This window comes from Eublepharis macularius, chromosome 10, assembly GCF_028583425.1.
Source record: "Eublepharis macularius isolate TG4126 chromosome 10, MPM_Emac_v1.0, whole genome shotgun sequence".
NCBI lineage: Eukaryota > Metazoa > Chordata > Lepidosauria > Squamata > Eublepharidae > Eublepharis > Eublepharis macularius.
In genome coordinates this window covers 84785818-84808972 of record NC_072799.1, presented here as the reverse complement: position 1 = coordinate 84808972, position 23155 = coordinate 84785818, and the positions used below count along the sequence as shown (strand labels likewise).

At 42.1% G+C, this 23155-nt stretch overlaps 1 protein-coding gene across 2 annotated transcripts in view; it reads right to left on the bottom strand.

Moving 5' to 3' along the window:
- Nucleotides 1-492: 492 nt before the first annotated feature.
- Nucleotides 493-23155, bottom strand: part of SGCZ (sarcoglycan zeta) — a 392529-nt gene continuing 369866 nt past the window's right edge. For both annotated transcript variants that reach the window (XM_054990569.1, XM_054990570.1), the window contains 2 exons: nt 6954-7077; nt 493-690 (listed from right to left, as the gene is read on the bottom strand). In XM_054990569.1, coding sequence (XP_054846544.1) covers nt 493-690; nt 6954-7077 — 322 coding nt within the window. The remainder of the gene's footprint in view (nt 691-6953; nt 7078-23155) is intronic.

The following is a 23155-nucleotide window of genomic DNA, read 5'->3' as shown; positions in this document are numbered from 1 at the left end:
AGGGAAAAAAGTTTACATCCAAAAAAGATGAGTGAAAATTGTGCTTTCAGATGGTAGAGTTATTTATCATACCAATTATTCTTGCCATTAGACTTTGGGCAAATTTATATAGTATCATATCAATCTCTCTATATATATCTATGTATATATGTGCAGTTTCTCATTTACAGTTCCTGCAAAAATCTAAAACAATGTGCTTCACTTCATCTATAGCAAAGGCACCTGTGTTATTCTCCCTTACAGACAAAAGGGGATGTTAAGAACCAGGTTTCCTGATGGAGGCAACCGTTTTATTCTCTCTTCTTTCTTCCACCTCTAATGTTCATAAAGCCAGACAAGAAGGCTGCGTTGTATTCCTGCTTACACCGGAAGAGGTTGCTTTGTGGGTGGCTGAGAACGTCATGATTTAACGAGGGAAACCAAGCAGAACTGTGAAGCAGAGGGACGGTAACAAAAAGGCTATTCTGGTGTGAGGAGGGGTCAGGAGTCTTTTCAGCTCCACAAGCAGATGTTGCTACTGGACTGACATGTGGAGCCCACTCCTGCTGGGGAAAGGTAAAGTTTACCATTGGGACAAACACAGAGCTCATAGATAGTCTGGCGAGTCGTTGATGAGCTTGGTGACGAAGGAGAGGAAAATGAACCCACTGGTAGATTCCCTAGTCGAATTGAGTTCGCATTCAAAAATATCTAGGAGGAAAAGAAAAGAAAATTCATAGTATGGGGAATTAGTTTGATAAGCATGTAGTAGGGTTGCCAGCCTCCAGGCAGGGACTGGGGATCTCCTTGAATTACAACTGATCTCCAGACTATAGGGATCCATCCCCTTGGAGAAAATGGCTGCTTTGGAGGGTGGACCCTATGGCATTATAACCTGCTGTGGTCCTCACCTCCACAAACTGTGCCTTCTCCAGGCTCCACCCTCAAATCTCCAGGAATTTCCCAACCTTGAGTTGGCAACCCTAGCATGTAGTATATAAACATATAATTAGTGGCTTGCCCCTTCTCTCCATATCCAGTACCAAAGTGGTTTGGATAATACTGGTCGATCAATGCAAATTAACACAAGTAACAAAGTTTATTTCTTGGCTTGTCTTTTTTCACAGTATCAAGACAAATCTTGATTTCACAGTAAAAAGACAAATTTGTCTTTTTTCACAGTATCAAGACAAATCAATCCTACTAGCTGATGGATCATTGTAAATATTTTCAATTGGAATGCCAACATATATTAACTGTGTAGATACGATGTCAAGAAAAACACAAATTGGGAATGTTCTTAAAATCTATTCAATGTTGTCTGCATGTGCCGGTACTCTAGTACCCCGTTCCCCTAAATTACAATCTTCCAGTCTTCTCCCCTTCTAAATCCCATTTCAGTGTGTTTAAATATAAGCCACAAGAACGAAAAACTGTCTAGACATTTACTCTAAAGGAGTGTTACCTAAAGCAGTGTTACTTGTGGATAGAGATGGGCACGAACTGGAAAAAACCCGAACCATGCAGTTCATGGTTCGTCAAATTTCACGAACCACGAACTTTCACAAACCTTTCACAAAGGTCACTTCTGGGTCAGCAGAAGGTCTGCAGGAAGTCCATTTCCTGTTGCGTAGGAAACTGATTGATTCACACCAGGATGTCTGTAGTCATGAACCAAAAACGAACCAAACGAACCAGCCTAAAGTTCGTGGTGGTTCATCAGAAATGGGATCTGACGAACTGCGGTTTGCGAACCACAAACCGGCCTGGTTCATGCTTAATTTTGGTTCGTATTTTGGTTTGTGCCCATCTCTACTTGTGGATCCTGAGCCAAAAGTGTGTTGTGAAGCATTTTGGGTCATGGGTGCTTATAGGCTAATGGCCACTGTTCCTTGCCCATTCCTGCCTAGTGCTCACCCAAATTCAATGTGAATCACCTAATTCTGGCTTGGAGGAATTGGGGAGCATCAAGCAAGCAAGCCAGCTAGCCAACAAGCGGTCCATGGAGCAAGGCCACAGCTGCACTTGCCTTGGAAAAGCAGCACACGTCCCTTCCTATACAACATAGCAGCAGCTGATTCTTTCATTCTTGTTCTTCTTTTCCTCCTCTTAAGCAGGGGTTTCTGCAAAGATGTACTAAAACAAATGCCAGTTGAGAACACAGGAGATACCAGAAGGCCTATTGGATATAATGGGAGCTAGGAATGCCAGTATGCTTGCATGGCGTGATTGAAATACACGATTACAACACACAAAAGGTGCAAAGAAAACGCAGAACATATTTTGAAAAACCTGCTCTGGTCCCAGAATGGCAGCCCTCAAAGTGGAATGATGGTCCTTTTCTGCCACTGGAATCACAAATCTTTGAGTGGAATGAAATAACCTGCATTTTAATTAATGTCTTTGGACATTTTCCAAATTAGCTCCACTTCATTAATTATCCTGCTTATTCTGTTTCCTTCTAGGTTCATGAATTTGGTATGAAGCCCCTCTTTCTGCATTATTGATAAGTGTAAGTCTTTAGCCTCTTCCCCCTTGCTTTTCTTCCTTGCAGCCCCACAGTATCCAGGTCTGCTTCCTTCCTACCCTCCATGATCCTGTTTTACTCTAGAGTATCATCTTACTCTAGGAGTTGGCATTCTAGTTCCACAGCACTAAGACCAGCCCTAAGATTGCCATTCCTCTCTGGAGGCTAGCATTCCAATCATAGGGCATTTATGCTACTCCCAGAGACCATTATTCTACTCTGGGAGCTGTCATTCCAGAACCGGAGCAGGTTTTTCAAAATCCATTATGCATAATGCATTTTATGTATTATCCATCTTCTTTGCAGCTTTTGTGTGCTGTAATAACAGAGTCCATGCAAGTCAGTTAACTTTCCTGACTCCCATTATACCAAATAGGTTCAGGCATCTCCCATTATTCCCAGTGAGCATTCTTGTCATGTCATGTGCAATATGTATTTCAACAAATGCCAAACTAATAGGTGTGTTATGTAAATTTTCACTTGAATAACCAAAGTAACAGTTATAAAATAGAGAAACTTGCTGTTAAAATACATTACATGCCAAATACATGCCAAAAACCTATGTTCCAAAATTCATGTGATAATAAGTCAATGGGTCCCCACACCAAGTACATTTGAAATTGGGGGTCACATCATACCCAAAAGGGTGGGAACCAATGGTCTAAAGCCAGTTTGTTGTAGTTGTTAAGAGTGGCAGGACTCTAATCTGGAGAACCAGCTTTGATTTCTTACTCCTCCGCTTGAAGCCAGTTGGGTGATTTAAGGTCAGTCACAGCTTCTCGGAGCTCTCTCAGATCCACCCACCTCACAAGGTGATAATTGTGGGGATAATAATAACATACTTTGTAAACCGCTCTGAGTGGGCATTAAGTTGTCCTGAAGGGCGGTATATAAATTGAATGTTATTATTATTACTTTGTAAACTGCTCTGAGTGGGCATTAAGTTGTCCTGAAGGGCAGTATATAAATCAAATGCTATTATTATTGTTATTATTATTAAAGGATTTTGATTGCAAAACTAATTTTGTCAGTGTAAGGATAGGTGGAATGTGTTTTCTTGCAAAGTAATGATCATCATTTTTCAATGGTACAGCAATGGTTTATCAAGGGTTAAATCAATGTTATGACATAATGTAATTTCTAGGGGTGCCACAGATATCTGCATAACTGGATATCCACTTGGCATTTGGACTTTCTTGATTAAATTAATGTTCTGAAAGTGCTGATGGACTCATTGGAATTTGAAGTTTCCTACAGGTGGACGTCACTAGTCAAATGCTTGCATCTAAAGTCCTTGGTATAAGTAGCTTAAACAGAAACTCTTTACTTAGGCATTTTATGATCCCTAGATTGATAACAATAGAGCTTTGCTGTCAAAGTAGCATTGCAGGCTTTTCTTTTTTTTAAAAAAAGGCTTATTGTGCTATACAGCTCAGTCTTGTATTAATATTTCAGCATTTACTGCTTTATACGAAATTTAATAGTTTCTACCTAAGGGACATCCTACTGTAAATTTTTGTGTCCGTGTATACAGAAAACAATGGGATCCCATGCTGGTACAATGGTTGGCGATAGAGCCTCCCTTTGTACAACCTAAGCTGTTGTTATCAGGATGCAATAAATGCTTTTGGCTGATGGTTAAATATTGATATACAGCTGAAGGCTGGAGCACAGTGTATAAGGACATCAAAGTTGGGGAAATGCTTTGAAAATGAAAACTGCTGCACAAGACATATATTTGAGCACTCTGTTCTTTGGTGATATTGATTAACTGTGGCCCACTTATCAACCCTAATTAGGGAAAGGGAAGTATATGCATTTTTCATCATTAATGTAGCGATTATATTTGTACATTACACATGCACCAATGTAATGAAGTTTCAAATTGTGAAAAGAAACTATACAATTAACAATACATCGCAGCACTACGGATTTGCTGTTACTCTTTCAAACATGGCCTAATAATTAATCCCAACTAGGAAAAGAACCATCTAAGTTTATGCCTTTTCCAGTACTGACTCGATGATACGTCAATTAATATTAGGTCAGGCATGTAACAATTTGTGACTCAGCAGGTTGAACACAGGCCACTAGCCTTGTAACGTGAGCTGCCAGATGTTTAATACTTCCTACCCCACATCACTTTTGCAATACCAAGTAGCTGGGGAAAGTTATACCAATAACACGGTCAATTTTCTGTAGCACGTAAGAAAATGGAAGGCACAACAAGCAGAGGAGCGACTGGGAAGGAACTCTCAGTTTGAAAGCCAACTGCTCCTGTACTAGCAATGACTATCATCGTTTGATGGCCCTAATGCCAATTAGTAGTAAAGTGGGTGGCTGTGCCAATCACAAAAGCTGAAAAGCCAAGCCAGAGACTGAAAAGGTAGTGGTTTCTATATACTCAGACGACTCTCTAGCTATCTAGAAAAAACATGAACCTTGTAAATTAATCACAAGATAAGAAATAGCATTCTAAATGGCCTGAAGAAATGAGCATGCTCCAACAAGTTCCGAATGTTGAGTCAAAGACAGAGCAACCCACTCTTCCTCCTGCTGTTTTGTTGGCTGATGGGAGGAAAATAAACTAAAAAATTGCTTTTGGTGCAATTGGCATTATGTTAATTCCAGGAGAAAACCTGAAGCAATGTCTTGGTTTTGCCATAGAGTTTCCAGCAATTCCTAGAGAGGCATGGCATCTATATCCCACCCACCCCAACTCTAGCCATTTGCCAGCCACTGGCTATTTACCCTAATCAAAGATAGGAAACTGGCCTTCTCCAATTTCTGAAAGTTTATATCTTTCTGGTGGAAATTTTGGTTCCCTCCCTCCATAATTCTATTATCATCTCCAATTTGTATACTATAATTCTAGGCTGTCAGCCAGAACATCTTCAGAGGTAGTTTACAATAAAATCAAATTAAACAATTAAAACATGAAAGTTAAAAACAATTCCAATGGAGCCACAACTATTTATCTCTATGTGGTTTCTGATTTACAAACCATGCCAGCTGTCTGAGGTCATTACTATTATTTATACTATTATTTATTCTATTATTATTATTTATTCATTTATAGTCCACCTTTCTCACTGAGATACAAGGTCAATTACAAAGTCAGGAAGTAGAGCTTGTACCCACGAATGAGTTAATTTTGTTTCTTTTTGATTTCCTAGGTTGTCACTGCCACTGATTTCAGTTTAATTCATTTTTGTTGTTGTCTTCAATCATCCTTTTTTATTATACATAACATGCCAATTTTGTGCCTTTTATATACTGTTTGGTGCTATTTATATGTAACTGATCCACAAATAATACTGACAAATATATTATTACATGAAAAATACATCATAAGGAACCTGCAAAATAATGTGAGACTAAATAATAACAACAAAAACATTCAATTTATATACTGCCCTTCAGGACAACTTAACGCCCACTCAAAGCAGTCTACAAAGTATGTTATTATTACACTCATGACAATCACCCTGTGAGGTGGGTGGGGCTGAGAGAGCTCTGAGAGAGCTCTGACTGATCCAAGGTCACCCAGCTGGCTTCAAGTGGAGGAGTGGGGAATCAAATTCTCCTCCAAACAATAATAATAACAACTTTAATAATAACTGACTCAGCTTCAGCCAAATTGCAGCTAACCTGCATTTCTTGTCAGGTAATGATAATAACAATAACAATGTGGGTGGGGCTGAGAGAGTTCTGGAAGAGCTGTGACTGACTCAAGGTCACCCAACCGGCTTCAAGTGGAGGAGTGGGGAATCAAACCTGGCTCTCCAGATTAGAGTCCTGCCGCTCTTAACCACTACACTAAAGTGGCTTTATAAACTTGGATTCCACAGTACATATCCACCGATGGAAGGGGAACTTCCTCAACACCCTGAAATACTGTTCTTTTGGGACAGAGAATCTCCAGAAAAAGCACGTGTGGAGGAACTGGAGGTCTACAACAAGAGAAGGAAATTGACTAAAATCACTCCTGCTTTTGTTAGCAGAAATTTTCCACAGGATCCAACCCATATGTTTGTTTCTTACAAAGCAGAAGTTGAAATGAAACTGTTGTATTTAAATCGAACCCACAAGATCATGAAATTTGGTCTGATCAGTATCCGCAATGTCAAAAATTTCTCTTTCACTCTTCTCATTTCCCATAAATTGTTCTGACAATGTTGAGCTGCTATTTTAACCACTATTGGTCCTCAAAACAATACAATATATGTTTCCAGGCTCAAGCACGGGGAATGTGATGCTTCTCTGTCATGTAAATAAAATTATATGCAATATCTGAAGAAAATAATAAGCATTTGGAAATTATTTTTAGTCTGAGCAGGCACATTTCTTTGCTGCAGAAAAGTTCTGGCCGAGGCAGAAGGGCCCCGTTTTGAGTTGTATTCTGCACACATTCGGATAATTCTATCACATATCTGATCATACTTACCTCCCCGTCTGTGGATTGCAAGTGTAATTCTTTCCTGCAGGTGGCCTTTATGTCACCTACTGCTGCACTCACTTGAATTCCTCTGGGAGCTTCCATTATCAACGATCTAGTTGGTGATTCGAGCCTGAAATTAAAGGGGGGAAGGGAGAAAAAAGAAAGAAAAGACCATAGTAATACAATGGGATATGGTGTACCTGACTCAACAACGTAGGTAAAATATTTTGCCCAGGCCAGTGGAAATGTAAAACTTCCTCTGCCTTCAGTGGCATTGGAAACTCACAATTGAGCTATGGAAAATTCACTTTCAGGATTAAAAACATAACTTTACTATATTCATATACCATTCAATATTCTTTCAGATCTCAGTTTAGACCTTTATGGAACACACAGGCTGTTTCTGAAATGCCCGGAAATTGATTTTCTTTTTTTGCAAATCATAATTTTTTTATGGTATAGCTGAGACCATGTATAACAAATGATTACATCGCAATCAATTATTGTCTCAAGTAAGAGCCTGGTTTTATGATGGCTTCATTAGTGTAGGACCTGCCATTCAGATGGATTATGAATCATCACAAAAGAAGGTGCTTATACAAGGGGTGAAGGAACACATAGAATTTTATGTTAATTGTTCATTATCACCTCCTTTCAAGCTGCTTGTTTTGGAAGGTTGCAGGGGTACCGCTGAAGATTAATGCATCCTTCATATTATTGCCTCTGCTCATGGGCACAACAGCTTCCACGAAAAGCACGACTGTCAGCTATCACCTCACACAGGAAATGAAGTCTGTGTTACCCAAGAAAGAAACTGTGTAGAACTTGAGAAATTTGGCATCTAAACTCCCCAAGCACAAATTTCAGTTCAGTTCAAGCCTGAAAATAAGTTTCTTCAAGTTCTAGTGATGTTACCAGAAGGGCAATGGGGGCCTGGAGATGTCCCGTCCTGTAAGATCTCTGTGTTGCCTTCCCCGTTGCCAAATTTTCTTCACTGGAGTGAGGGGGGAGGTGAGATGAAAGAACCAGTGTGACAGTGGAAGGGGTGGGGACCTGGCACTTATCCTTGTCAATCTCCTCATGTTCGTGTGCTGCTGGCAGGTGTGATGTCACTTCTGGAAGTGACATCATCACGCCCGTGGACAGGCACGCTCCCGCACTTCACAGGGGCCAATTACCTGTGATCCTCCCAACACACGCAGTCACCGTTTTGTGTGAATAGGGCAATGTTCATATTTTCAAGGATCAGTATTCATACAACAAACCTGGGTTTCTGATTGCACACACTGAAGGTATAAAGTACACATATTGCCCTTTTAACACAAATTAGTGTCCATGCTTATCAAGAAGATCAAGTGTAGTGTGCTCTCCCAGTATGTGAGGTAAGAGTGACAAAAATATAACTGGAAATGAGACCTATGGCATTGCCATGTTGCTTCAACAGTTTCCCCTCGGCTTTGGTACCTCCACGTTTGCTCAGTCATAGCTATCTCCAGCCTTCCCAAAGGAAACGTGTCATGAAAGCTCTGGAGACTCAACCCAGAATTCTTTTCTTTTCACATTTGAGGAATATTATATTCTTCCTCAAGACAAACATGGTTTTGAGTCAGAATATAAATTCTAAAAATGTTACATTCTCTCCTTTGCCCTCCTGGCAATCAAAATACTACATAATTTTCAGGGAAGGGTAACAGTTGTACAATACTGCTATCACCATGTTTCTGCAACTAGTACGAATATGTTTGGTCACTGTATATCATTGGTATACAACACACCAACAAATTAAAATCAAGGACCTAGAAATGCCTAACTGTGGAATTAGAAACTTCATCTAAATACATGCATATGGCATGACAGTTTACACACAATAAAGTATAGCTACTATTTGACAGGGAAAGGTTGTTTGAAACACATTCATCATTTGTTGTACTAGTTGGTTTCTTGCCAGAAAAAGGAAATGGAAACACTAGATAAACCATTCAACTCTGTGTCTGATTGCCAAATCATTTTAAAAGGAGAGAGGTTAGAGAGAGGTCGATTATGATCTTCTTACCCACCGCCTTGCCGATGTGGGAATACAGGGGATGGCACTACAGCGGCTTGTCTCCTTTCTCCACGGACGGGGACAGAGGGTGGCGCTTGGGGAGAAGTTGTTCTCCTGCTACCCACTAGTGTGTGGTGTACCACAGGGGGCAATACTCTCCCTACTGTTATTTAATATCTATATGCGCCCCCTCGCCCAGCTAGTGCAAAGTTTCAGGCTTGAGTGTCATCAGTATGCTATATCTGTTGATGGATGGCCAGCCTGGATTGGCCCTGGTTGTTCTGGAGCATGCTTTTGAAGCCATGGCTGGACGGTTGAGGCAGAGTCAGCTGAAATTAACCCCCTCGAAGATGGAGATCCTGTATGTGGGTCGCTGGAGCGTGGATTTGGGACCCCGGCTTCCTACACTGGATGGGGCGATGCTTACACTGGCTTCGAGAGTTAGGAGCCTGGGGGTGATCCTGGATGCCGCCTTAAAAATGGAGGCCCAGGTCACAGCGGTTGTCAGGTCCTCTTTTTTCCATCTCCGACAGACCAAGCAGCTCACTCCCTATCTCTCGGCCCGCGACTTAACTACAGTGGTCCAGGCAATGGTCACCTCCAGGTTAGACTACTATAACGCGCTTTATGCAAGGCTTCCCTTGAACCTGATCTGGCAGTTGCAACTGGTCCAAAATGCAGTGGCGCGTGTCATCACTGGAGTGCCTTTTAATGCACGCATAACACCGGTATTGTGCCAGCTGCATTGATTGCCAGTGGAGTATCAAATCAGATTCTAGGTTCAACCTATAAAGCCCTATGCGGACTGGGACCAACGTATCTGTGGGACCACCTCTCCCTATATGAATCCCAGAGGATGCTTCGATCCAGTGATAAACAGCTGTTAATGATCCCTGGCCCCAGGGAGGCCCGCCTAGCGTCGACCAGAGCCAGGGCCTTTTTGGTTCTGGCTCCAACCTGGTGGAATGCTCTGTCTAAAGATACCAGGGCCTGGCCAGATTTGTTATCTTTTCGCTGGGCCTGTAAGACAAAGTTGTTCTGCCAGGCATATGGTTGACGCTGGCTAAGGCAGAATATAAATCGAACAAACAAACAAACAAACAAATAAATAAAAGCAAAGAAAATTAACTTTTATAAAAACAGCAACAAAATACCAGAACCCAGGATGAGTCAAGAAACTGTTTTAATATTTATGTGTTTTTAATCTGTATTTTAATGTATATATATTTTATTGTATTATACTGTATGTAATCCGCCCTGAGCCTGCTGTCCCGGGGACGGCAGAATATAAATCGAATAAACAAACAAACAAACAAACAAACAAAAGCAAAGAAAATTAACTTTTATAAAAAGAGCAACAAAATACCAGAACCCAGATTGAATCAAGAAACATATCTGACAGCAAGGGATGCAATGAAAAATATGTTACAAGTTGGGGATTCACCAGCAATATATAATTTAGAAAGCAAAGCCCCTGGATACAATCATGCTCCATCACACCAGCCAAGGGCCAAACAAGACACGGCGGGATCTCCCTGCTATTTTGTATATAGTGGAAGGCGAAGTGTTTTTCAGATTTCCTCCACAGTGTTGGGAGAGAGGGCTTAACCCCTTCCCACTATGACAGTTTCTTGATAGAAATCTCTCCCTCCACAGACATAGATGTACCATCTTTTTCCCCTTTCTGGGTTATAGAGGTGGTCTTAGCTATTTGCACCAGGAAAGGGGCATGGGAGTGTAGCATCTCCCCCCCCCCTTTCTTTCTTTCATTTTTTCCCCAAATATCTTTAGACAACAGATAGGCATACCACTGTATGATAAAAAAAGTCAGTTTTTCTTATATGCTCTTCTCATGCACATGACATCTAAAAACTAGAAAAAGACGTGGGGTTAAAATTAGTTCTACTTGAAAAGGCAAGATAACCTGTCGAAGCAAAAATATTGTCTATGGGGTTCAAGGCTATCACCAATAAGTTGAGACTGTTAAGTGAAAATCATGGAACCCATCAAGCCCATTTACCTCCCATTGATTTAGTCAGAGAGATTTAGGGAGGTGCTTTACTCTCTATTGAAATCAATGGGACTTGAAAGCACAACTTTGGCCAGATTGTACTTGGTTTATACATAGCACAATTTGAAACTTGCTAGAAGAGGAACTGTGCAAGCGGACTCACAGTCTGTTGAGACAGCACAACTGATATATGTGAACCTTCACAGTGGGTGAATACACAACTGGGAGCTTTTGTTTCAGAACCAGGAGGCAGTAATGTGGTGGCAGCTACAGAGAGATACACCTCACTGGAGATGTAATATGCATTTTTTAAAATATTCATTCACCATAAGGAACATCACTGGTACCCTGATGGGGGTGGAGGAATCCCCTACTCCCAGCCTCTGCCCCTGCCACCATTCACCACTCACCACCACTCACCTCCCAGGAGCGATGTCATCACGCAGGCCGTGGGAGTGCTCCTGCACTTCACACTGGGCCAATTTGGGCTCCGAATGGGCAAATTCTTTAAGAATCTGCCTGGCGCCAAGCACAGGAACACTCTCACAGCCTGCGTGATGACATCACTCCTGGAAGTGACATCATTGTGCTGGTGGCGCACACTCTGAGCACACGAGAGAAGATGAAAAAGATGAGTTCCGGGTTTTTCACTCTCCCCTGCCAGGAAGGTAAGGAGGGAGCTGGCAACCCTACTTCCATCCTGTCTATTTCTTTGGCAAATTTCCCATTTGTGCTTGTTTTTCAGCATTTTAATACTACATGACATTTATCAATTATATGACATTTAGCCATAATGAACACAATAACATGAGGCAATTTAAATGCCATAAGTATGACAGAATTCTGTGAAAAGGACCATCAGAGATCAACTCCCAAGTGTGGAAAAACTATAGGTAGGTAGGTAAGATTTATTGCATTAGGCCAAAGGCCTTTACGAACAGTAAAACAGTAACAAAAATATGAGCGTGGAAAAACTGTAAGAGGCACTTGGAAATTTTGCATCGAAGTAGAGTTCTCACAAAATGTGGTCGCATACCTCACTAAAAGCACAGGCGTATCAGAGGAGCCCTGCTGGAGGCTCAGCACAGAGGCTGAGGCCTTTCCCTGATGTTCTGTCCTGGCACTGGTATTCAGAGGTCCACTGCCTCCGAGCAAGGAGGTTTCCTTTAGTCACCATGGCTAGAAGCTACTGATAGACAGATCCTCCCCAAACCTGTCCAATCCCATTTTAAAGTTGTCTATACCTGTGGTCGTCACTACGTCCTCCGGCAACAAATTCCAAATTTTAATCACTTGTTGAGTAAAGAAGTATTTCTGTTTGTCCTGAATGTACTGACCATCAGCTTCTTTGGATGCCCTCAAGTACTAGTATTTTGGCAAAGGGGGAAAAGTTCTCTTTGTCCACTCTCTCTATCCCATGCAGAATTGTTTACAACTCTCTCATGGCCATGTCAGTCATCGCTTCTCTAAACTGAAAAGTTCCAGACTCTTCAACCTTTCCTTGTCAGAAAGGTGCCCCAACCCAGTTTGAGCCAGTTTGGTATAGTGGTTAAGCAGCAGGACTGTAATCTGAGAACCAAGTTTGCTTCCCTACTCCTCTGCCTGAAGCCAGCTAGTTGACCTTGGGGTCAATCACAGCTCTCTCAGAGCTCTCTCACCCCCATAGGGTGATCGTCATGAGGATAATAATAACATACTTTGTAAACTGGTCTGAGTGGGTGTTAAGTTGTCCTGAAGGGTGGTATATAAATCAAATGTTATGTTACTGTTAATCATTTTGGTTTCCCTCTTCTGTAGTTTTTTCCAGCTTTACAATGTCCTTGTTGAGATATGGCGACCAGAACTACCCATAGTATTCCAAATGAGACACTGAGTTAAGCGGTCACTGCCAAACCAGGGATATTTTACATTGATTTATTTGTGTTCTTCCACAATTAGTCAAAATATAACTGCCTTTCCCCATAAATAATTATTAGCATACCACAATATGCCCCAGAATAATTCTTCAGTGTTCACACCCTCATGGAAGATGATACATATACTTACTCAGAAATGTCCCAGAAAGTTCAGTGGAATTTACTCCCTAGAAAGCATACTTAGGAGGACCACAACTTCCGATCAGTAAAGCTCACTTCATCTTTTCTTTTTTTGAAAAAGTGTTTCTTCTTCTCCAGGCATTTTAGATAAAACAGTAGTTTAATAAAATTGATTGGTATGGCCTCTCGGCCACCAACATTACAGTCATTTTATTGCTCGCTCCTTTAATCCTGAACTAAAATCTTGCAATTTCCTCATTCTCATTTTATCAATTTAATTTTCATAACACAACCAGAAATGAATTTTCTTATTAAGAAAAAGTCTCCACAAGTAGTTCGAAGATTAAAAAAACCCAGCAGGTCAAGAGCTCTAGAATTCTGAAGCACAAACATGGAGGAAAGAGTTCAAGTAGGCACATCGAGGGCATATGAAAAAAACATCAATCGGTTTCCCTGTTTCCAGGAACTGAACAGGCCGTAGGTAAGGGAAAGGGTCTTGCCAGCCTCTCAGCCATGCCCAGTCCATACAATCTGTCCTGAGGAAACTGGATAGAGGTAATTCAAACTACCTCCATGGGCACAGAAGAGACAGATGGGTGGGGAAGAAGAAGAAAGAGGGGTGAGGCACTACTAACACTTGATGCACAGGGAGCCAGCACCCAAAGCTACACCCAGCACCAAAGCCACACCTTCCCTCATTTAGCTGACTCATAGCAACTGAGGGGAAAGGGTGTTTACCACAAATGGTGGTTCTGCTGCTGGGCAATCCAGTTAAGCCCCAGGGGTGAGCTAAAACAAGTTCTATTACCCTGATAACCTACCTTACATCCTACCCATGAACTTGCTCCATCCAGTTCCACATTTCCTATTGCTGCCTACCTTGGGTGTCTCTTTGCTGATTCCCTCCAAGTATTCCTCTGATAGTACTACATCCATTGAGTGTCACCACCCACCCACTAGAATTTGGCTTTAGCAGTGGCTGTCAGGCTCTGCCAGGGGATTCTCCTAGACTACTTCATTTCATCAGACCAGGCTAGATGAGTTAAAGGTCTTTATTAAGAGATTACCACCATTAGAGCACAGTACAAAGCAATTGCCAGGAATACCAGAGCAAGGCCCAGTGAGCTAGTTATGCCCTCCTCTCTCCTCCCCTTTTTTGAGCAGAAGTCCGTTAGTCGGCATGGAGTCTCTTGTGGGAAAAGCTGGAAGGGGGAAGAGATGCAAGCTCCAAGGCTCCAAGGTCAGGCGGCTGGTTCCCAAGTGCCTCGAGCTCCATCCTCCCCCACACCGATAGATAAGACAGCTGAGTGCAGGATAGCAGTAGCAGCAAAAACAGTAAGAGAACAGCAACACTACAAACTATCTAACCCTCCCTCCCCCAAAGTAGAAGAATCTGAGTATGGCAGGCAGGTTGCAGGCCTGCTTGGCAGTGGCTGGTCTCTCTCCTTTGCTCCCATACTTAGTCTACTTTCAATTAATTTTGCTTCTTATTTTAAAACATTGCAAAATAGCTGCTGGTGGGCCCTGGACCCAAGGGTGCTCGCCTGGCCTTGACCAGAGCCAGGGCCTTTTCAGTCCTGGCACCAACCTGGTGGAACGTGGTTGAAGTTAGCAGGATTTGCTTTCCTTCTACTGGGCCTATAAGACAGAAACGTTTTGGAAGGCATATGGTTGAGGTCGGGGCCTCCCTTTCTGGTCTCCTGCTATTGAGAGGGGACTATTAACCCCTCACTCCAGTTTCTAATGACGTAGTTCATATCGGCTACCAGTTCCCAGCCCATGGGATACTTTAGCTGGGTTAAGCAATATGGGCTACCGTCTGAGTTTTAAGTCTATTGAATTTTATGTCTTTTGATGTGATTTTATTGTGGTTTTATTATATAATAAATAATAATAATAATAACAACAAAAACAACAACATTCGATTTATATACCGCCCTTCAGGACAACAATGCCCACTCAAAGCAGTTTACAAAGTATGCCATTATTATCCCCACAACAAAACACCCTGGGAGGTGGATGGGGCTGAGAGAGCTCCAGAGAACTGTGACTAGCCCAAGGTCACCCAGCTGGCTTCAAGTGGAAGAGTGGGGAATCAAACCTGGCTCTCCAGATTACAGTCCCGCGCTCTTAACCACTACACCAAACTGGCTATATGATGTTATCCAGACTATAAATTTAATAAATAAAGAAATAAAAAATATGAATCTTCCTTTCCATCATTTCTGCAAAAACACTGGTTATGAAATGGTGATCTTTCTGTCAGGATCTAACAGGAATTCCTTCCCTTACTTTCAAAGACCCCCCATAACCCTTATCTCTCAATTCTGTCATGCCAATACATTCTTGCTTGTTACCTTTGCTTCTCTAGCTTCACCACAAAGCTATGAATATATGTATGAATAATGTGGCTCTCTGCTCTGAGCCTGCTTGCAGGAAGAGTGGGCTACACATTTAATAAAATAAACAAATAACCAACTAACTGAATAAATATGCAAAGGTCTCCAGGGTTTGTAGTTAAGACTGGGGCCTGATGTGGGAGGAAAACTGTGGCAGTTTGAGAACTACTGAAGCACTGAATTAGAGGGGGGAGACTTTACCGGGGGGAGAAGGGATAAGTGTGAATTAATAAGCAGTCAGATTAATAGATTGATATATATATAGATATATATAGGTTAATAAACACAACATAGAGAAAATAATTAACTATAAGGTTTAAATATAAGGATTAACTAACAATATTTTCTTTCTTTTTGGTAAGTACCAAACTGAATGTCTGAAGATATAGATGGGTCAAATTGATTGACTATGTGATGAGAGATATATGGAATTATTATAAAAAGATAGAATGAGTAATATATAGAGAATAAGTCAAATTGTTTGATATAAATGAATGTATGATCTATATGGTTTATGATATATAGAAATATTTGAAATTGAAAAATGGGATAAATTGTTTATCTAAGATGGAAACAAAGACTTACAGTTTGGGCATACAATGTTAAAAATAGTCAAGGATGTACTGCTTAGAATAATGGAGAATACATATTTGTTTTAGATAGAGGAAGCTAATAAAAATAAGGGAAAAGGGACAAAGGGTGGGAAAGCTGTTGGAAGTCAACAAAAAGGGGGGGAAAGGGAGGGGGTTAGAGATGAAAAAATTGGGGGAAATTGAATGTAAATGTTAAAATAATGTTCTAACCCAATAAAAAATTTTTCAAAAAAAAAAAAGACTGGGGCCTGATGTGTTCAGGGCTTTGGAGGGGTCCCATTGTCCCATGAACACGTACAAGAGGTCTCTGGACATCTGTCCAGGAAACTCCAATGATGCTTGGGGTGGTTTGTAAACTGCAAACAGTGATGGATCCAGAGACAGGACATGCTGGTGGCGATATCTCCCTGCATCATTTTGACGGCTTGATCAAACCACTCTTATACTCAGAAAGAATGGGTGCCAGAAAATTAGACTCCACACCGCTTGTCAAGAAACAAGTCTTTCCCCAGTTGCATGTAGTTAGGAAGTGGTGTCTTCTAAACTAGCTTGCTATGGCCATGGTGACCCATTCTACTGCAACTTGAGTATGGTTACTGTAAGATAATGAAATGTGCTGTACCTGATGTTGAAGACAAAACAGAAGTTTTAGCTGGTGAAAAATGTGGGTACCTGTTTGCTCATAGGGACAAGTTAATATTTTAATGTATTTATTTTATTTAAATATTTGTACTCCACTTTTTCTCACCGAAGGGACCCAGACCAGCATACAATGGGAGCAGGGGGTAGACTACTATATACATAAACCAATAAACAAAACACCCCTTCCAACAAACTCCATCTTGGGCCCATCTCGGTCTCATTTTCTGGCTTGTCCCCCCCCCCACTGTTTCCCCCTCCAAACTGTACCATACTCAGAACATTTAGCACCACTAGAATCACAAAATAGTGTTCAGGCTTGATTGAGATATAGGCATGCACTTAAGAAGCCCTGAGCACCTAGTCAGCTTCCTATATCAAATAATTTACTTCCTGGCAAGAGGTACACCACAGATAATGTTTTAGGTTCATTACTGGGCATAGTACACAAGTAATACTATCACTGAATCTCTGCTTCCATTGTAAGCCAGATGTAATCATTAATGTAATCATTATTACAACTTGACTATTTAGCATTCTTAATATCAACTCAATCAACAGAACAATCATACCATCCATTATAACAGCTACAAAGACCATTAAATGAGGGCATTTACATGAGTCCCCCAAAATATCTTACTCAAAGATAAGAAGGTCAAAGGCAAGGAAATCCTTCTAGGAAGAAGCTCCCTATCAATTCAGACTGTCTTATTTATAGGGTTTCAGAACCTTCTCCTAACAATAATTGTCTGTCCCACATCAAAAGGGCACACATTCTTGGCTAACTTACGATTTTATAACTTCAAACACCAGGCAAGGTTATCCATATTTGAAACATCTTCTTAAAGTATATTGAAGTAGCTAGTTCATTCTTGGTACCTCTTAGCTTAATGAAATCGATGTAAAGTTAGCGATTACACGTTTCTCATATATATGAATATCTTTTGTTCCTCCACCAATACATTTATCCTTGAGTTCTATCTCTATGAAGTTAGACATTCCTGCCATTCTCAGAAACTTTCTGCACCTGGGCCTTAGTTCATTGTACACATTGATATGAGGCTCTTCTGTTCTCACAAGGCCATAAAACTGTATTACTACACTGTTTCATGCACCTCTCCAAGGTTGTTCTATTCTAGGTCTCTAGACTCCCTTTGTGGCATATCTAGTTATGAGGCTATGCTAGCTCGGTTTCTGAGCCCAAAGGCATATTCTATGACTTTCTGTTTTAAATCCAGCATCTGTTCTGTTATAGTTCTGTCTAGATCCATGATAATAGCACCCTACAGAAAGTTACTTCTCCAGATATTATGTGACTGTCTCTATATCTTTCTCATATTATTTTCTGCAGAGTATGCTGTTTTTCTTATTACCCATCCTAAAGTTCTCATTGATCTAGTCATCTGAAAGCTGAACTGTAATTAAAATGAACACTCTTATTACTTTTTGTATAGCTAGTTCTTTTTATTCTGGTAGCAGCCATGGCAAATAATCAACTACTTTAATATTACCAAGTCTAATACAATAGCAAAGGGGGAAAGCAAGTGTGCTTCAAAGTTAAAAGGTAGTTTATTATCAAGGTGGGAGTGAAATATTAAGATGAAATGAAATCTGAGTCTCTAAAGGTGTCATTGTTATGTAAGAGAAAAGATTTATTGTACAGAAAATGATGAGGCAATAATGGGAAAAGAATAGAATAAGTAAAGACAGGAAACATTAAATAGATCTGTTGTGTCTGAATAAAAGTGGGATCTTATAAGTTGTTTTAGAAGAGGTGGGATAGGGAAAAGCTTGAGAAGCTCATATCATCAAATGCCCCCTTCCTGCATCAGAGAGACTCCAATGGCGATAATTCAATATGGTGACGTTCTGTGACCAGTTCAACCTAGAATAGATTCTTTCGTCATCTTCCCATCTGCCAGTCTGACCCCAAGCTAGGGTTGCCAATTTTCGAGTGGGGCCTCGGATTCCAATTGATCTTCAGATGACATAAATCAGTTCCCCTTGAGAAAATGGCTGCTATGGCATTATAACCAGCTGATGTCCCTCCTCAAACCTCACTTCTCATCCTCTCCAGTCTCCATCCCCAAATCCCCAGGAATTTCCCAACCTAGAGTTGGCAACCCCAACCCATGCCCCCTCACTGGAATGTGTGTATGGGACATGACAGATACCAGATGGTTTTTTTTAATGTTTCCTTATACCAACACAGCCATAATTCTATTCAGTCAAGTCAATCCATGCATTAAGCAGCCAGTCATCAAGAAATCGATATGCATGTCTATGTAATTAATTTTCTCTTTTTGCCTGATAGCTGATATTTTATAAAGTGGCCGTGATGCAAAACACATTTTCATACATCTCCAGCACCCAAGGAAATCCCACAAACCAGCATCCTGAAACACTGGTCCAAAGTAGACATTAAGAGCTCATAATAGTGATGTACTTCTGGGTGCATGCTGAAAGTCACTTAAAAAGTTCTCTCTGAAAGTAACAAAAATAACCATGGTAATTCAAGCATCCACAATACAAAGGAAGACTTAAAAAGTTAGAAGATGAGTACAATGACTACATGTCCAAGGCCCAGGGACCTTATTTGGGACTTGGTTGGTGGCCAGTGTGCTTTCTGCTGTGCATCAGCATCACCCCCAGGGATGGCTGGTGGGTTAATACACATCTGGTGAAACCAAGGGCCAATAAGGTTCCTCTTGGTCCTATACTGTTTCTTACTGTGGTCTGGCTTCCCTGGTACACTGAAGGGCTGCATCGGATGAAATGGGAGCTGAGACGGCTTGAGCAAGTGTGGAGATGGAATTGGGATGAAGAGGCAAGAGCATCTTATAGGACATTTATGAAAGCCTACGAGGTGGCAGTGAAGGCAACGAAGAGAGAATACTACGCTACCTCTATTGTGTCTGCGAGCTCACGCCCAGCACAATTGTTTAAATTTTTTTGGCCCTTGGTCTCCCTATCACAAGGAGACTGTCAAATGAATAATTTGAACATTAGCTGTGAAGCTTTGGGAAACTATTTTGCGGGCAAAATCTTCTCTCTCCACCGGTACCTACCAGCCACAATTGACACACTAAAGGAACGGGAGGCCCCTTGGCCATCTTCTGGACATGTGGTAGATCATTTCAGTCTGCTCTCCCAGAACGAGACTGACAGGACCCTGCAGGTGTTGAGGCCTACCATCTGCCCCTTGGACCCTTGCCCGTCATGGCTGGTGAGTTCCCTTTGAGTTCCCTTGAAGGCCGTTGTTAATCTCTCCTTAATTCTGGAGTATTTCCAGGAGCCTTGAAGGAAGTGGCCTCTCCTGAAAAAAACCTCTTTGGACCACACCAACCTGTCCAACTACCACCCAGTTTCGAATCTCCTGTTTCTGGGCAAGGTGAGTGAGCGGGCAGTGGCAGAACAGCTACAGGTTTATCTGAAGGATTCTTCTGTCCTGGATTCCTTCCAATCCAGTTTCTGCCCTTGTTACCAGAACTGCTCTTATTATTAATAAAGGGGGGGAAATTAGCTTTAGCAGTCTGTAACTAAAATTATTAGTGCGGATCTAACCTATGTTTACGGAGGTCCCGATTCCAGACACTCTAGTGACAAAGAGGCAGACTACAAATAAGTTCCAAACACGTGTATTTTACTAATAGTGTGGCATAAGCCTGAACTTGCACATACATACAAGAAAACATACAAGACCTAAGAAATGCAGAGTAGGAAATACAGAGACTTTCGCATTAGCAGGTTCCCAACGTTGGTGGGGAATACTCACAATCCTGAAGCGAAGCAGAGACACAACAGCGAGGTGGCCCAATGCCAGCAATGGGACCACGGACAGACAGCGAGGGGTTCTGGATAGGATGGCGCGCGCCTGGCTGGGACAGGATGGGAGTGGCACGAGCACTATGCGGTCTGAGAGACCAGCTTAAATACCCCAAAACGTACCCTGGTGCTGGTGCTGTACTTGGTGGTTCTCACAGATTAAAACAAAGGTTCTAATGGGTTACTGAATGGCTTGGATAGGCCACTTTGGTAATCAGATCGTGATAAGTGACACCTCAGGAAGAGGGGACAAAAGAGGGAGGGGGAAATCCGAGTGGGCTGAATGGATGTTCCAGCGGACAGGGCTTGCCCTGATGTCATCAGCTTCTGGAATGCGGAGGTTTCTTTGAGATGCATTCTCTAAGTGCTTGGGATGGTCGGCACTTAGTTCCTTCTCCGGGGCGGCTCCTAAGATATGCAGAGCGGGGCGAGGTACTCTCGCTGCGGACGTGGTGTGCCCGCTTCGCCAAAATGGCTCCTCAAAGCAGTCTTCTTCCCTGGGTCTTCTGGCTGCCTAAGAACATGGATGCCAGCTGGGCATAGCTGGGGCTGGTTTGCAGGCTGCCCGGTAGCGAGAGCAAGCTCGGGGACCGGCTCGCGGGAGGCTCCAGACGGGAACTGACCAGGGAGCGCCTAGCCAGGCTCGCTGGAGGTTTCCCTGGCAGGCGCCCGGCTGCTAGCAGCGGCTTGGGCCCAGACGAGGCAGGCTCCCATGGAGGCAGGGGGAACAGCACGTAAAACACAGTCCAAAGCAGGGAACAGGCCCGGTCCGTGGCAGATGGCAATGCAGGCACGGGGCACACTTGTAATAAAGTCCAAACACACTGGGAAGTCCAGATATAGGTCTGGGCAGGGCTGCCCAGGAAGAGAGTCCTTTGTGCAGTTAACCAAACATGGAGGCAGGGAACTACACAGTCTATTGCAGCAGCAAGGTAATTGACACGCAGGCAGGAAACTGACACGTGTATTAACACACACACGTGCAAAGCAGTCTTTGGTGCAGCAGTGAAACAGCAACGCAGGAAACTTTAACACAGTCCATGTCAGGCCTTAAAGCAGGAGAGGGGGCCTACTTGGCAACACCCTGGCTATGGGATGATCTCCACAGACACCTGGATCAGGGCGGATTGGTGTTGCGGACAGAGCAGAATAGAAATCAATTAAATAAATAAATAAAATCCCCTGCTGTGCTTCTCTCAAGATGGGCACACCAATTTGCTGCTTTTTTCCTGTCTTCATCACCCATCCGATTATTTCCCAGGTTGCCTCTACACTGCAGTGCTGTTTTGTTTCTACCATTGTGGAAGAAGCTGCCGCCTGGAAGCTTCTGTAGCTATATTAACATTCAAAAGCACCCATGCATGCATGCATGAATACATGCATACAAACACTATATAATGACTTGCTGATGGCTGCTTTGTTAGCTGCCCCCCTCCCTTAAGTAGATTGCATGAACATAAAGATGCTCTTTTTCCTCTTAGCTTCAACTAAAAATTCAGCATCTTTTTTTAAAAAAATGGGGCGGGATTACAATTGACCACTTTCTGATACAGGCTTTTAATAGAAGGGTATCCTGCCATGTTTGTGTTCTTTCTTATTCACTCAGTCGTTTGGGAGAAAGGCTCCTTCCTGCTGTCATGCACTTCCAAGATTTGTAGAAAACAAAGTATTGTGCAAAATTTGCGTATTTCGATACAGATCAGAGTTAAAAAGGGGCCCTACTATTTTTGCTGGTTCCTTGCTGTTTGATCAATTTTCCATCTCATTATGCCCAGAGTTGGCTTTTCGAGATTCGCTTATAGACAATGGTACAGTATCCTTGACGCCGAAGAGGGAAGAAAGCTATTAAATTTGATCTTCAGGTTCTCCCCAGGGATGTAGAACAACAACAAAGCAATTTGCCCCCCTTATTAAGAAGGTGATTGAGGGCATCGATCGCAGCCTATAAATTCAGCATATATGGCACAACCAAGCAGCCTTTATTGTGTATAGAAAATATTACCTCTGGACGTGTCACACTGCATTACTTCCATTTAAAACCAATATTTTAGGTTTATAATCTGCTCTGGTCAGCTCTCTCAGCTGTGCTCTCTGTGAGAAAAGGTGGCAATGGGAACCTGATGATTAAATTATTAAGATGTAATTCTTTTCACGGATTCCAAGGCATGATTCTTTTTATCCAGCTTGCTGCTGCTAATGAAAATCAGGTTCAATTAGAGTTTTGTTGAGTTTGGGAGTTGATGCAATGGGGTTTATCAGCTTATGGTATAAAGGACTAGAGGCAGAAAAACCTTGCCAGTCGTAGCATTGTGAACACTAGGACACGCCAGCTTAGAGCAACGTAACGGGTTTTATTTAGTTCTCGCCTGCACAGTCTACTCCACAACCAGCTTCTCTCTGACACTCTCTCCTCAGCAGCAGCAGCCGGTCACCTCCAGCAACCCTGCAGGGCCAAAACTGAAGGGCAGGCAAAGCAGAACGCTGTCCCCTAGAGGCTGTTCATATATATTACAACACCAGCAAAGACTTAGCTGTCTGGATTGTGCCATATCAAACGGAATGAGACCAGTCAACTAGCAGGGGAGTTTAAAGCTGGCCTGGAATAATATCAACACCCCCAAACCTAGGAGGAATTGACAGCCTATAGGGATTTGCTTTCAG